This window comes from Thamnophis sirtalis, unplaced genomic scaffold, assembly GCF_051295495.1.
Source record: "Thamnophis sirtalis isolate CommonGarterSnake01/CBP01778 unplaced genomic scaffold, rThaSir2_p1.2 scaffold_5, whole genome shotgun sequence".
Taxonomy (NCBI): Eukaryota; Metazoa; Chordata; class Lepidosauria; order Squamata; family Natricidae; genus Thamnophis; species Thamnophis sirtalis.
Genome location: NW_028261385.1, coordinates 33,985,560 through 34,000,352, shown reverse-complemented (window position 1 = coordinate 34,000,352; position 14,793 = coordinate 33,985,560). Strand labels below are relative to the sequence as shown.

Sequence of the window (14,793 nt, the reverse complement as noted above, 5' to 3'; positions counted from 1 at the left end):
GGAGACTCTGCGGCCGCCAGACTTCTGACAACAAAGCAGAGCGCGCGGAAGGCGCGCGCGCGCGCTGCAGCAGCGGCGGCAGCATCAGCGGCGGCCGTTGGAGCCATCGGCGGGTCTCTGGCGCCTTTCCACCGCGGGTCTCCGGGTCCTGACTAGCCTGGCATCTTTCCTGCTTGGGTTTCCGTCCGCTTGGGTTTCCGATGCCGGCCGTTAACATGGCTCAGGCTGGGCGGTGACTGGGGACCCGGCAATCTTGACCGGAACAGAGACTTCTCTTCCCCCCCCCCACCCCAGTCCTCGATTCGCGACGTCCGTGAGAGAAAAGGGAGGCGGGGGGGGGGCGTCGCGGTGTCGGTCCACCATGAGCACCTTCGCCTTGGAAGAGACCTTGGAGGCGGACTGGGTGGCCGTGAGGCCTCACGCCTTCCACGAGCGGGAGAAGCAGAAGTTTGCCTTTATCGTGGCCTGGAATGAGATCGAGAGCAAGTTCGCCATCACCTGCCATAACCGGACGGCGCAGAGGCAGCGCAGCGGCTCCCGGGAGTTCCGCCGCACTGGCGCGGTGGGCCCCGGGGCGCCCGAACAGCTAAGCGCCTCCTGTAAAACGGCCGGCAGCCCCACTATACGAAAATCCCCGGCCCGACGCGCCGCGGAGCCCATCCAAGCCAGGAGCTCGCCGGCATCGCCTGCCCGGGCCGAGTCGCTTCCGCGCAGCCCGGGCAGCCGAGCGGTTGAGGCGTCGCAGAGGAGCCCGGCGAGGACGAAGAGCAGCCTGGCCCGGAGGCCTCAGCCCGCTCCGAAGGCGCCGCTCAGCCCAGCGGCCTGCGCGGCCGAAGATCTGGAGGAGCTGGAGCTGGGCAAGGACGAGCATTCGGAAGGTGCCGTCGCTGCCGCCTTTCTCCTCCCTTCTCCCGCCGGGCCTCAAGCGACCGAGTCGCCCACCGCGGCCTCCGCCGAGGTGGAAGCGCTATCTGGAGAGGAATGTAGCTGGGCCGGCCTCTTCTCTTTCCAGGATCTGCGGGCCGTCCATCAACAGCTGAGCTCGGTGAACTCCGAGCTGGAGCCCTGTTTGCCCGTCCTTCCCGAGGAACCGTCGGGGATGTGGACGGTGCTCTTTGGGATTCCAGAGCTCTCGGAGGAAGAGATGGATGAGCTGTGTTACCAGCTGCAGGTATACCTGGGCCACTGCCTCGACACTTGCGGCTGGAAGATCCTCTCGCAGGTACTCTTTACCGAAACCGATGACCCGGAGGAATATTACGAGAGTCTGAGCGAGCTTCGGCAGAAGGGCTATGAGGAGGTATTGCAAAGGGCCCGTAAGCGCATTCAGGAGGTGAGCAATGCCCCCAGTCTACATAAAAGGTGGAGGGGAGACCCTCATCAAGCTAATTAATACATTCTGCTTGCACCAGTTATTCCTCAACTTAATCTTAGAATAAATTTCCTAAGGTTTGTCTTTCAGTTGTTTTCTTTCTTTTTTCCTCTTAACATACTGTAATTCCAAATTGTTTAGGGGAAAAAATACTTATTGGTTGGTAAATCTGAACGTTTGCTGGAGTATTTCTTAGAAAATCTTCCAAGATGCAAATTCTTGATTCAAATACTTGTATACCTAATTATTATGAAACTTTTATTTATTTATTTATTTATTAAATTTCTAGTCCTTCCGACTCCGACTCTAGGTGACTCACAGGTACAAACATTAACCACAACCATAAACATGGTTGATATATTGGGCTGCACTGGGAAGGCCTGGTTTCAAATCCACCCTTAGTGAAGCTGCTCGGGTCTTTATAGGTCACTTATTCACTCAATTTACCTCACAGAATTATTGTTATAGGGGAAATTAGGATAATGTATATTGATTGGAGGAAGCACATCCAGAAGAGTTTTTTAAGAAAAGAAGATGGCAGTATTTTGATACCTGCACAAGAGGGGAGGGGCTTCAATCATGTGATCATTTTTATTTATTTACCTGGCTTACGTGAGTTATCATCTTATATGTAATAACCCTGTTTGCTCACAACAAGATTAGTAAAACAAAACAAGATGAAACAATAATACCAACTTCATTATGGCTGCCATGTTGACTTTTTGGAGTTCCCCAGTGACTGGGGAACTATAAATCTAACAAGCAAGTAAATAAATGGTATTTGTCTTCTGCTAAATTTGATTTTGAAGTTGGCATATATGTAATATTAGGAATTTAGCCCAGAAGCAGGATGTCAGTTGCAATAACAATCAAAGCTGAGATTTCAATAGAAGGGAAATTTAGACCAGTATTCTTTTTTTATTTTGCTTATAATTCATTGTAGGTATATAAAATAAAAGCTGCAAAGGGCCCTAGTAGCAGTAGCAATATCCAAGAAAAAGCTTTATTGCTTTAGCTTTTTCCTCAGAGGAGAATAACATTTTATTCTAGAAGGAGAATGGAAAGCCAGTTTGGTGTAATGGTTAAGGTGTGGCATAGAAACCAGGAACTGAGAGTTCTAGTTCTGCCTTAGGTATGAAAACTGGCTGAGTGACTTAGGGCTGGTCCCTGTCTCTGCCCAACTCACCCCAGGATGGTGGTGATGAAAATAGGAGGAAGGAGTATTTAGAAATGTTGAGTGACTAATAAAGTAATAAACACTGGATAAAAACATAATAATCATTGAATAGTGTGAAATAGAGTGTTCTGAGGCCATACGTTTTTTTAAAGCACTTTGTAAGGGTTTATCCAAGCTCTTTAGTCTGTATATGATTTTTGTCATACTGTATATAAATGTTGGTAACTATTCTAATCAGGATATATTTATTTTAGAAAATGAAGTGATTATACATGCAGTATATTTAATTACTTACCAAGTATTTTAAGTATCTTAGAAATTAAAATGTTTCTCATATGAAACTGAGGCATAAAATACATTTTGTTAAACTAGCTTCAGTTTTATATGGATATGATTCTAGAGCTATTGGCTGTGCCAGTATTATGTTGACTGTTTGGTAACAATCTGTATATATACTGTATATGCTAATTAAATGCATTGTCTGATGTCAGTATATCTGTTAGTACCTTCTATGTAACTGACTCATATTTAATTAAAAGGTGCATATTTAAGAAAGATTAACTTACTTTTTTTCTCTCAGGTTTCCACTGTCTTATCAATTGAAACAAGAACCTCATAGCTCACTTGGCTAAATTATTCCATGATAATGAAGCAACAGATGACAGACATTTAATATTAATGTGTAATATGAATATAGTAGTTTTCTACACTTCAGATTGGGATTCAATTGTCTCCTGAAATGTGAGACAACTCAGTTCATGCACTGTATTTCACTCATTTTCTTTTGCCTTACCTTTGCTTTGAAAGTGACTTTAAGGCAGTTAAGAGTCATTGAGTGAAGATAGTGTATTCTTAACAGTTCTCTAATTAAAAACCTACACAAAAAATGTTTCAGTTTTAGCAATAGCACTTAGACTTATATACCGCTTTACAGTGTTTTACAGTTCTTTACAGCCCCCTCTAAGCAGTTCACAGAGTCAGCATATTGCCCCCAACAAACTGGGTCCTCATTTTACCCACCTCGGAAGGATGGAAGGCTGAGTCAACCTTGAGCCTGGTGGCATTTGAACTGCCAAATTGCAGGCAGTCAGCAGAAGTAGCCCACAGTATTGCACTCTAACCATTGCACCACTGAGGCTCTAAAGAGAATATTAATAATTGATATGGTTATAAAATTTCCTAGCATATATTAATATGCCCTTTTATTAAGATTTATCCTGATGGTCAGTTGAATGACTCATCTCTTTGGATGAAATAAGAAAGGCCATATGCACTGATAAATTTCTTTTGTTTAGAATTAGCTTGGACAATGTTTTATTTAGTCACACATTCCTGTTGAGCTATGCAACATGTAACTCAAGTTCAGACACTATTAGAATTTTATATTAAATGTAAAACTTTATATCTTTCTGCACTAATTTTGCAAATATAATGGTTGGAATTGTAAAATTGCTTCTATGCCAAAATTATAGTCTTAATATTTAATATTAATACATAAAATTGAAAGTAGAAGAACATTGGTACCCTAAATTACTTTAAGATAAGATAATATAAAAAGATAATATAAAAAGTTTGGTGAAGTGAAATGTTAAATCTTACCATACAAAATTTATCTCTTTCATAATGGTACATGCTATGGGTAGTCCTTGACTTATAACCATTTGTTTAATGACCTTCAGAGTTATGGTACTGAGAAAAGTCATGTATGACCTGTCCTTGCATTTATAACTGTCACAGTGTCCCCAGTATCACATGATCAACATTTGGGTTCTTGGCAATTGGCATGAAATTGCAATAGTTGCAGTGTCCCAGAGCAGAGTCATGTGATCACCTCTAGTGAAGGTTAGTGGGGGGGGGAGGTTACTTGGAGAAGGCTAAATTCACTTAAGACTGTAGCAAAAAAGTTATAAAAACAGGCATGATTTACTTAACTATATCACTTACGATGTAGATTCCGGTCCTAAATTGAGAACTACCGTACCTGTATTATTTTCTAATCTCAAACTCAACTATGGAAATTCAGTGGCTAACTCTGCCAGTTACTGTCCCTCAGCCTAACCCCGTGATGGAGAACCTATGGCACGTGTGCCACAGGTGACACATAGAGCCATATTTGGTTGCATGCCAGCCATCAGCCCTGGCGCGCATGGACATGCTGGCCAACTGATTTTTCTCCCTCCTCAGGTTTCAGGAAAGCCTCTGGAGACTGGGGAGGGCGAAAAACAGCCCCAACAGCCCAATCGGAAGTTCGAGAACAATCCCTTTCCGGCTTCCAGAGAGCCTTTGGGGCCCGGGGGAGGCCGTTTTCGCCCTCCCCAGGCTTCAGGAAAGCCTCCAGAGCCTGGCAAGAGGTCGCACGTGCATGGGTGGGTGGGTTGCGTGCACATGCGCAGGTGGGCGAGGAGATTGAGTGGGCATGTGCATGCGATAGGACGCATGTGCATGCGATAGGACGTGCACGCAATTTTGGCACGCCATAAAGAAAAGATTCACCATCACTGGCCTAGCCTACTTAAAGGGGTAATTGCTGTGGAGTTAAAGTGAAAAGAAATAAGGCTGTCTTGTGCTCCTGGAGAAAAGGTAGGATACAAATCTAATAGTATGATTTTTTAAAAGAAAAGTTTAAATTTAATAATTTATGTATAATGGATCTTTATATATACTTGTTATGCTAGTCCCTTTCAGGATAAAAAAAGTTAGATTAAGTGTAGAAAAGGAATAAAAATGGTAAAAGAAACAGGACTAAAAAAATATATTGTAACTAAATCTTGTTTTATATAGGTGCCATTCACAATTATTGTCCATACTTTTTCCATCCTTGGAAACTTCCCGGTTTTGTCATTCATTCATATATTGCATTTAATTTTTCAAACTGTTAAACTGTTTTTTAAGAGTCTCATTAGGATTTTTCCTTTTTGTCAGTCCATCACTCTTCCTTTATATTTTTATTTAAGATGCAGTCCTCATGCATGCCCTCCATATAACCAAGTCACATTAATATATCACTTTTGTACTGCTCACTCATCTTTTCTATATAGTTCACATTTACTCAGCACCCATTTTATCTTGATCCTATCTCTTCTTGCTTTACTGCCTATATTTCTTAATAACTGATTTTGACTCCATTCAACTTTTACCCTTCAATTCTCACTCCCACATAACAAAATAGGCAAAAGTACATTTCATTATTGATACTATTTCTTTTTTTCTATCTTTGTAACCTTTGTAAGTATTCCATTGTCATTATTTTCCTGATTCTTCTGAAACAATTGTTTCTTGCTTCCAATATTATAGTAGATAGATAGATAGATATTTTCATTATATTTGACAAATGTTCATTCCTTGTAACAGCCCCATGGTATCACTACTTATCCATTAGCATTTACATATTTTTAAACCTTTTCCTTTTTGTATCCCTTACTGTGTGTCTGTGTGTGTGTGTGTATGACCATTTTTTGGTCAAACGCTACCTTGGCCTTTGATACACTAATTTTCACATCATGGTTGTGTCATTATTAATATTTGTTGCAAAACATTAAGTTATTAGCCAGCAACACGTAATTTGCATATAAAGTGGATAAAGCATCCACATTCATACCCCCAGCCAATATAACCTCTGTTGACCACCAAAAGCATTTTTTAACATGTTTGTCAATGTTTGTATTAATCAACATGATACCACGCATCCTTGTCATGCTCAGGGCACAGTTTTGAATCATTCACTAAGCATTCAGTTTATTTGCATTTATGATTTATTTATACCATATTTGTTAGTTTGTTTATTGAATTTATATTGCTGCCTATTTGCCCATGGGGACTCAAAGTGGCTTACAGAATATAAAACCACATTTTAAATAATAAACTAACAAAAAGAATCAAATAAATTAATATAGTACAATATAACAATTACCTCCCAACCACCCCCGCCCCACTGACAGCAGATCACATACCCATTTAATGGGCTCCATTCCGCTCTGGTTTCCCTAGGCCTGCTGGCAGAACCAGGTCTTCAGTGCCTTATAGCAGAGTATTAGTGTGGGGCCATTCTAATCTCTAGGGGAATGATGTTACAGAGAGAGGGAGTCACCATGGGGAAGGTCCTTCTGGGTACCACCAGGTGTATCTTCCTAGGGGATGGGACTAGCAACAGTCCTTGCCTCCCTGTTCTAGTGGGTCGGGTAGATGTGACTGAGAAGAGACGGTCCCTCAGATAACCAGGTCCCAAGGCATGAAGGGCTTTAAAGGTGACAACCAGCACTTTGAATTGCACCCAGAAGCAAATTGGCAACCAATGCAGTTCCCACAGGAGAGGTGATACATGTGCACACCGGGGTCTGCACAAAATCATGCAGGCCGCTGAATTTTGCACCAACTAAAGCTTCCGGATGCTTTTCAAGGGCAGCCCCCATGTGGAGCGTGTTACTGTTTACATGTAATTTCTTTTCCGATTCAGCTATCTCCTTTCAATTTCATATTCACAGTCAATGCTTTCTTTAAGTCAATTTACATTAATCAGTGAGCTACTCGTATTAATCAGTGCTACTAAAAAGAAAAGATCTGGCCTGCACATATTTCACCTTGCATACAACTGTTGTTTACTTCCCAAGTTAGGGCTATTGTCCCCTATCAGAATTTTGCCAAACTCCTTTCCAGGCACACTTATAACATTGTTTACTCTTATTAATTACCATAGTTCTTCCATTTTTCAGGCCGAGCTCAGAAAGACTTGCAGAAACATGCCATACATACATTAAACACCCCATAATCATTACATCTATATTTTAACATTTTTGTTGTTATACTAATATATTGGGAACTTTACTATTTTCCAATATTCTCACTGCATTTATGACTTCCATCATTATAATTGGATACTAACCATTATAGCATTTATTTCATGTTCATTCCTTAAGGTGTCATTTTCATACAGATCTTTACAATATTCACTTCACCAATTACTTCAGTTACATATTAAATCATCTCTTTTAATTTTAATCCCATTCATTCTATAGTCTTTTAGTCTAACCCAATGATAGCAAACCTTTTTTGGCTCGCGTGTCAAAAGCAGGGGGAGCGCAGGAGGGGGTCGTACGTGGGCATGCCGCACCCATAATGCTATGCGCACGACCACAGTGTGCATGCACGCACGACCAGCATTTTCTCTCCCCCCCATTTTTGGCAGGCTTTTTTTGCCCTCGGCAGGCTCCAGAGGCTTTATAGGAGCCTGCGGAGGGCGAAAACAGTCTGCCCTGCCTCCCCGGAGGCCCTTCGGAGGCTTCAGGAAGCTTCCCTGAAGGCTCCGGAGGGCAAAAAACAACCCTACAAGCAAACCACTTCCTGGTTGCTTGTAGGGCCGGTTTTAGCTCTCCAGAGCCTTCAGGAGGCTTTCCTGAAGGCTCCGGAGTGCAAAAACCAATCATACGAGCAACAGTCCCAAACTTCCGGTTTGCCCGTAAGGCCAGTTTTTTGCGCTCTGGAGGCTTCAGGGAAGCCTCCGGAGGGCGAAAAATGGCCTCAAAAGAAGATCAAAGTCAGCTGGCCAGCTGACAGGGCAATGTCTTGCATGCCCTGAAAAATGCCTCCGCATGGCATGTGTGCCATAGGTTCGCCATCATGGGTCTAGCCATTTCCAGCCACTAATATGGTTTCTCAATGTTTGCTACCTCAGCTATCTCTTGAAGATACATCCCATGCCAGGTCTTGTTTTGCCATGACATTGCTTGATCTTCCTCTCATATCTGCTACTGCCTCAGACATTTTCTTAGCAGCTCATCTTTGGGTGCCATCTTACTGATTCCTGGGTGCTCTGGTTTCATCTAGGACAGTGGCTTTGACATTCACCATCCTCTTTCTGCCTAGTGTACAATCTCTGAGTATTGGGTGGAAACAGGAGGTAAATCAAGTTGTTTTAAATCATGATTTAAATCACTAGTGAAAAGGCTTGATTTAAATCATAATTTTTAAAGAGCAACTGTCATCTCTGTCTTACAGCAGCTCCTCCTCTGACCCGCTGTTGACTCACTGACAATCCCATTCAACGGCTGGTGATGTGCCAGGGACACAACAAGTGAGGGACATGGGGGGAAGCTGATGAGTGGATGCCCGCTAACGGGCATTGCCATGATGGATCTGAATTGACAAGCACTCTTTAAATGTAAGGACTCATTCTTGCTGGTAGTTAGAATCTTTAATATTATTATTTGCAAAAAAATGAAGGTTTACTATTTAGCTTGCAGAGCTTGCATCGAGGTGGCGCAGTGGTTAGGGTGCAGTACTGCAGGCCACTTCAACTGACTGTTATCTGCAGTTCAGCGGTTCTAATCTCACCAGCTCAAGGTTGACTCAGCCTTCCATCCTTCCGAGGTGGGTAAAATGAGAACCCAGACTGTGGGGGCAATATGCTGACTCTGTAAACCGCTTAGAGAGGGCTGAAAGCCCTATGAAGCGGTATATAAATCTAACTGCTTTTGCTATTAATGAGTTTATAAAAAATGAAAGTATTGCAGAATATACAGCCTCATGCTATATAACTAAGCTCCATTTCATGGTGAATAAACTAAATTATTCATGTATCTTAAATGGAAAACTATCTTTAGATAGATGTTTACTCCAAAAGCATTTTATTAAAATAAATTCAATTTTTAAAAATCCAATTTAAAATTTAAAAATCTGATTTTTAATTTTTAAAAAAATCAATTTTTATCCATCCTGGGTGGAAACCTCTGTACATCGTGAGGAGCTTCTAGATCCTCACATCAGTACCTTCAGTGTCCTTTTTTAGACAGCTCACTATATCACCATGCTATCTGATGATGGGCAGGGCATACCTATTGATGGCATGGATCTTGTTCTTCCCATTGAGCTGGCTCTTTAAGATCTAGTGATACTTGAATGTTGCTATCCCCTTTGCATTCTCATCATCGTTCACATGCGACTGGGATACCAATGTATTTATAAACGGTCTGTTTGTCTGCTTTGTTGCCCACTGATAATTCCAACATATCAATCTTAACTATTTCCCCTTTCTCTCTTTTGAACACCATCTGGCCACACTTCTCTAGTCCGAATGACTTCCCAGTGTCCTAACTGTAAATCGGGTAGACCAATGAATCAATGTCTCATTCACTCCTAGCATACAACTTGATGCCATCCATGTATGGGAGGTGATTGATGGTAGTTCCACTCTTGAACTTGTATCAAATCCTTGTGGATATCTGGCTGAGGGCATTCAAGCCTATGCAGAACAGCAGTGGACACAGTGCATCACTTTGGTATATGCTACTTATGGCTACTTATGTGAGTTGTCTTGAGTTGACTTCCAGTGTTGTCTTCCACAGTCCCATTGAGTTCTTGAGGAAAGCCTTTAGTGTCCTGTTGACTTTGTATAGACCCAGGCCTTTGCAGTTCCATGTGTGTGGCATTGAATTGTAGGATTTCTGTAGAGAGTCTGTGCTCAGATTGATCTGTCTAGCCCTTCAATCTTGGGCAACTGGTGTGTCTATGAGCTGATATTTTGAGCCTCTGGTGTTATTCCCAATGCCTGTGCTTGTGTATTAGCCCAATGCTCCATATGGTCATGTAGCTTAGTGGCTATAATGCCTGATAGAACATCCCATGTTTTGTGGTTCTTTTTTTGTTGAAAAGTTTCACTTCTCATCCATAAATTCCATTCCACCATTCAGTCAGAACCGAAGAAGCTTCTTGGATGAGAAGTGAAATATTTTTCAGAAAAAAACCCAAGAAAGTCCAGTTGCCTTTTGAAAAGTACCTTCGGGATGTCTTTCCTTGAGTTAGAAAGGATGGATGGGAGCCTGCTGCTAGCAGCTCGTTCATCTGTGCTGCTAGGCATGTACACTACTGTTAGTGTCTTTAGCCAGTAGTTGTTGCTAATCTCATTTTCTGGGGAGGCATGCACAGGTGGTCCTTGACTTACAATTGAGCCCAGAAACTAAGTGAGAAATTTGTTAAGAGAGTTTTGTCCCATTTTACAACTTTTCTTGCTATATTTATTAAATATCACTGCAGTTGTAAAATTAGTAACAATGTTGTTAAGTGAAACTGGCTTCCCCATTGACTTTGCTTGTCAGAAGGTCGCAAAAGATGATCCTATGATCCCAGGACACTGCAATTGTCATAAATATGAACTGGTTGACAAGGATCCGAATGTAATTTACGTTACCATGGGGATGTTGCAATGGTCGTAAGTGTGGAAAATAGCTGTAAGTCACTTTTTTCAGTGCCATTGTAACTTCAAACAGTCACTAAATGAGCTGTTGTAAGTCAAGGACTACCTGTATTGGCATTCTTGATTGTGTGGCCAAGCATACACAGGATTGCAGTGGCTATAACCTATACCAGTTCATTGGTTTGAGTTATTGTGGTAGTAGCAGTGGTGGGTTCCGGATGCGCACGGCGTGCACATGCGTTGTACCTGCCTGCGATGCCTCCACAAGCCTCCGCAACACTCCAGCTGCTCAGTGGAGCGTTGCGCAGGCACTGTAGCGCCATGCGCGTGCGCGGGGACACCAACGGCTTAAAGGACAGGTGAGCTTGGGCGGGCGGGTCAGCCCTCTGGAGCACCGTACCGGAACGGTACCTTGTGCTCTGGGCAGGCTCCGGTACACCCGTACCGCCGCAACCCACCACTGGGTAGTAGGGATTGTTTTGAGAACTCTGTTGGCATCTTCTAGCATGTTATCTGATGGCGTGACCCGACAAAAGGGTGAACGACAAAACCGCGCCCGACTAAACCGCGTCGCTGACGTCATCAATGCGGCGACAACAGCCAGCGCGGAGAAAGAAGGGTGCTTTAAATAGCGCGTCAAAAGAAAGCCGATTTAACTTAAGGTAAGGGTTAGGTTTAGGGTTAGGTTAAGGGTTAGGATTAGGGTTAGGTTAAGGGTTAGGGTTAGGGTTAGGGTTAGGTTAAGGGTAAGGTTTAGGATTAGGTTTAGGGTTAGGGGTTAAGTTTAGGTTTAGGGTTTACAGCGTGCTTCTTTCTCCGCGCTGTTGTCGCCCTGTTGATGACATCAGCGACGCGGTTTAGTTGGGTGCGGTTTAGTCGGGCATGGTTTTGTCGTTCGCCCTTTTGTCAGTGACTCATCTGATGGTACTTCTTACTGAGCCTTGGTAATTGGTCTCTAGCTAGTTTGTTCAGTATCTTATGCCTCATTAGCTGTTGTGCTCTGTAATGGAGAGGGTGGCAGTGATGTTCCAGTTTCAGGGATTGGCTTCCAAATCTTGTAATAAGTAGTTGGTCTATCCCAAGATGTGAGAGCAACTTCCTTTTCACTATGTTGAAGCATTGATTAACTAGCTGTGACTCAGTTAATGTGAATTCAGGTCTTCTGTCTATCAATAGTTCCCTCTTACATTTCATATATCCCGTCTCATATTAGGACCATCAATTCCAGGTTCTCTTCTCTCATCCATGAATATTGTATATATAATAGAAGTAATAGTAGTTTTAATTAAATTAACAAAATAAAGGCTGTTTCAGATTTATTTTGTTATGTCATGTATTTCAGAGTGAATTAAGATAGAAAAAATAGAAATGTTTTCTGTTGTTTGAAGACCTGGCATCTTCAAATGACAAAACTCATATTGTTCTTGTTAATAGGGTAGGATCATTACCCAGATAAATGGAAGAAGATTTGCATGCAGAAAATCTCTGCTTCATTTCTTGGCATTTCAGTAAAGGATTTTAGGCAATAGAAGGGAAAAGACTATTCATTAAATCTTATAGAGAAACTGCCTCTCATATTAGATAATGATGGTATAGTAATAGTTCATAATTTAGGGAATAATGGCAAACAATAAGTTCTGCTAATGTTTCAAGTTTTGGAGTTCTATAATCTTTCAGGATTTGAAACAGACACCTATCATTAGAGCCATCATTAAAAAAGGCATAACAAAGAATGTTCTTCCTGCATCAACTCAGAAAGTTCAGACTGCTCCAGGAGCTGTTGATACAGTTCTACAGAGGAATTATTGAGCCTGTCATTGGTACTTCTATAACTGTCTGGTTTGGTACAGCATCCAAACAGGACAGGTACAGACTTCAACATATAGTTAGGATTGTGGAAAGAACAACTGCAACCAGCCTGCCTTCCATTGAGGACCTGTATATTGCATTGGTCAGAAGGAGGGCTGAGGAAAAATCTACAGACCCCTCACATCCTGGACATAAACTGTTATAACTCCTCCCTTTGGATGCCACTGCAGGGCACTGCATGCCAGAACAACAAGATATTGAAACAGTTTTCCCCCTTGTGCCATTACTCTGCAAAACGCCTTGTTCCCACAGTACTGCCTTAAGTATATTTACTCATTTAGTATGATGTTGTTGTTGTTGTTGTTATTATTATTATTATTATCCTTCTCGTCTTCCCTACTACCTCTTTTTATTATGATGATTATTATTCTGTTATTTGACATGTACACTGAGAGTTTATTCACTGGAGACAATTTCTTTGTGTGTCCAATTTTATTTATACCAACTGTATAAAATATTTCTGTTCTGTTCTTTGAATAATTTAAACTTATTCATTGGAAAAATCTGACATATCAATTGTTGGATTCTATAGTTTACAACATATTATCAATATATTTTGACAAGCTATTTGGATATAATTGTGCACTTTATTTGAATCTGCCGGACTCCTCCCGCGTCAAGCGCCTCTTCCTGCCACGCCGGAGCCGAGCTGGAAGCCCCCTGCAGCCCTCCGCCAGGACCCGGCCTGGTCCGCCACCTGCCCCCCAACGCCAGCCCCGCCGCCCTGCCGCCGCCGCTCTCACACCACCTCCGCGACCCGCCTCACCCGCCTGCCATCGCGCACTCTGAACCAGCCTCCCGACGGACCCAGCCGCCGCGCCTCCCGCCCACCAAGCAGGGCGCCTTGGCTCCCCACTTGCAGCAGACGCGGGCCCCGTTCCTCTTCAACTACGTGGCGTTCCGGCAGTGCCTCCACCATCCGCTGCTGGGTGGCAGCAGAGGCGGCACCGAGGAGCCCGACACCCGCGTCCGGCGGCTGAAGATCAAGGAGATGATGAAATTTGCTTGGGATAACTACAAGCAGTTCGCTCTGGGGAAAAAACGAACTGAGACCTCTCACAAGAAACGGACACATCAGGAACATGTTTGGATACCCTGTACGTCATGGAGCTGCAGGAAGAATTCCAGGAAGCCAAAGATTGGGTGGAGAAGAGCTTTGACTTGAATGTGAATGGCGAAGCTTCCTTATTTGAAGTGAACATCCGCTACGTTGGGGGACTTCTGTCTTCGTATTACCTGATGGGTGAAGAGGTCTTCAAGAGCAAAGCTCTAGAACTTGGGGAGAAGCTTCTCCCATCCTTTAACACACTGACCGGAATCCCACGGGGAGTCATCAACCTGGGCAGTCTCTGCAGAGAGAGGACAAGGACGAGGAGGACGGGGAGCCTGCCCCCCCAGCTGCCCCAGCCGCCTCAGACTTCCTACATTACTTCCAGGCCCCGCAGGGGAGAAGAACGAGGAACCCCCCCCAAACTACTACCGGCTCCAGCCGCCTCGGACTCGCGCTGAGCGCCTTCCCTGTGGATTTAGGAACTGCATTTTTAGCTGGTTTGTTGGGTATATGAGTATATGAATGTGAGAGAGAATGTGCCCACTTTTAATTTAATTATTGTATTATTGTATTTTAATAACTATTGTGGGGTGTGTCTGAAGAGAGTGTTTCATTGGTGAGTATGATAGGATCGGGAGTGCGACCTGGAATCCCCTCCACTGAGTGCAGAAGCAGAAGTGGATGGGGGCCCAGACTCGCCTCCCGTCCTGGAGTGAATGGTACGTGTGGCCTGCCGGGAAGAATGGGGGCCATGGGGGAGGGGAGGGGGTCTACGGGAATGGGGGGATGTCGGAGCATTTCGGTTACGACTGGGAGGGGCAGATATGACAGGAGCTGTAGGGCTAGCCATTACCGGGAAAGAAGGACTCGCTACATTACAGCGATTCCTTGTTCCGGCCCCTCAGGCTCAACTCAAGGACCTGGTGGCAGAGGAGTTCAGGGCCCTGGTCTCAGGTTGTTGCTGCTAAATGCCAGGTCGGTTGTGAACAAAGCTCCCCTCGTCCGGGATTTAATATTAAACGAGGAGGAAGACCTGGCATGTATAACCGAAACCTGGCTGGACCAAGAGGGAGGAGTCCCCCTCTCAGAAATGTGCCCAGATGGGTTCCAGGTGCTCCACCAACCATGACACCAGAAAA

The 14,793-nt window shown here is 43.6% G+C and overlaps 1 protein-coding gene across 1 annotated transcript in view; it reads left to right on the top strand.

The window, feature by feature from the left end:
• The first annotated feature begins 17 nt into the window (after window positions 1-17).
• The window catches only part of JMY (junction mediating and regulatory protein, p53 cofactor), a 54,832-nt gene continuing 40,056 nt past the window's right edge, over window positions 18-14,793 (top strand). The window contains exon 1 of the mRNA XM_014060768.2: window positions 18-1,333. Coding sequence (XP_013916243.2) covers window positions 362-1,333 — 972 coding nt within the window. The 5' untranslated portion in view covers window positions 18-361. The remainder of the gene's footprint in view (window positions 1,334-14,793) is intronic.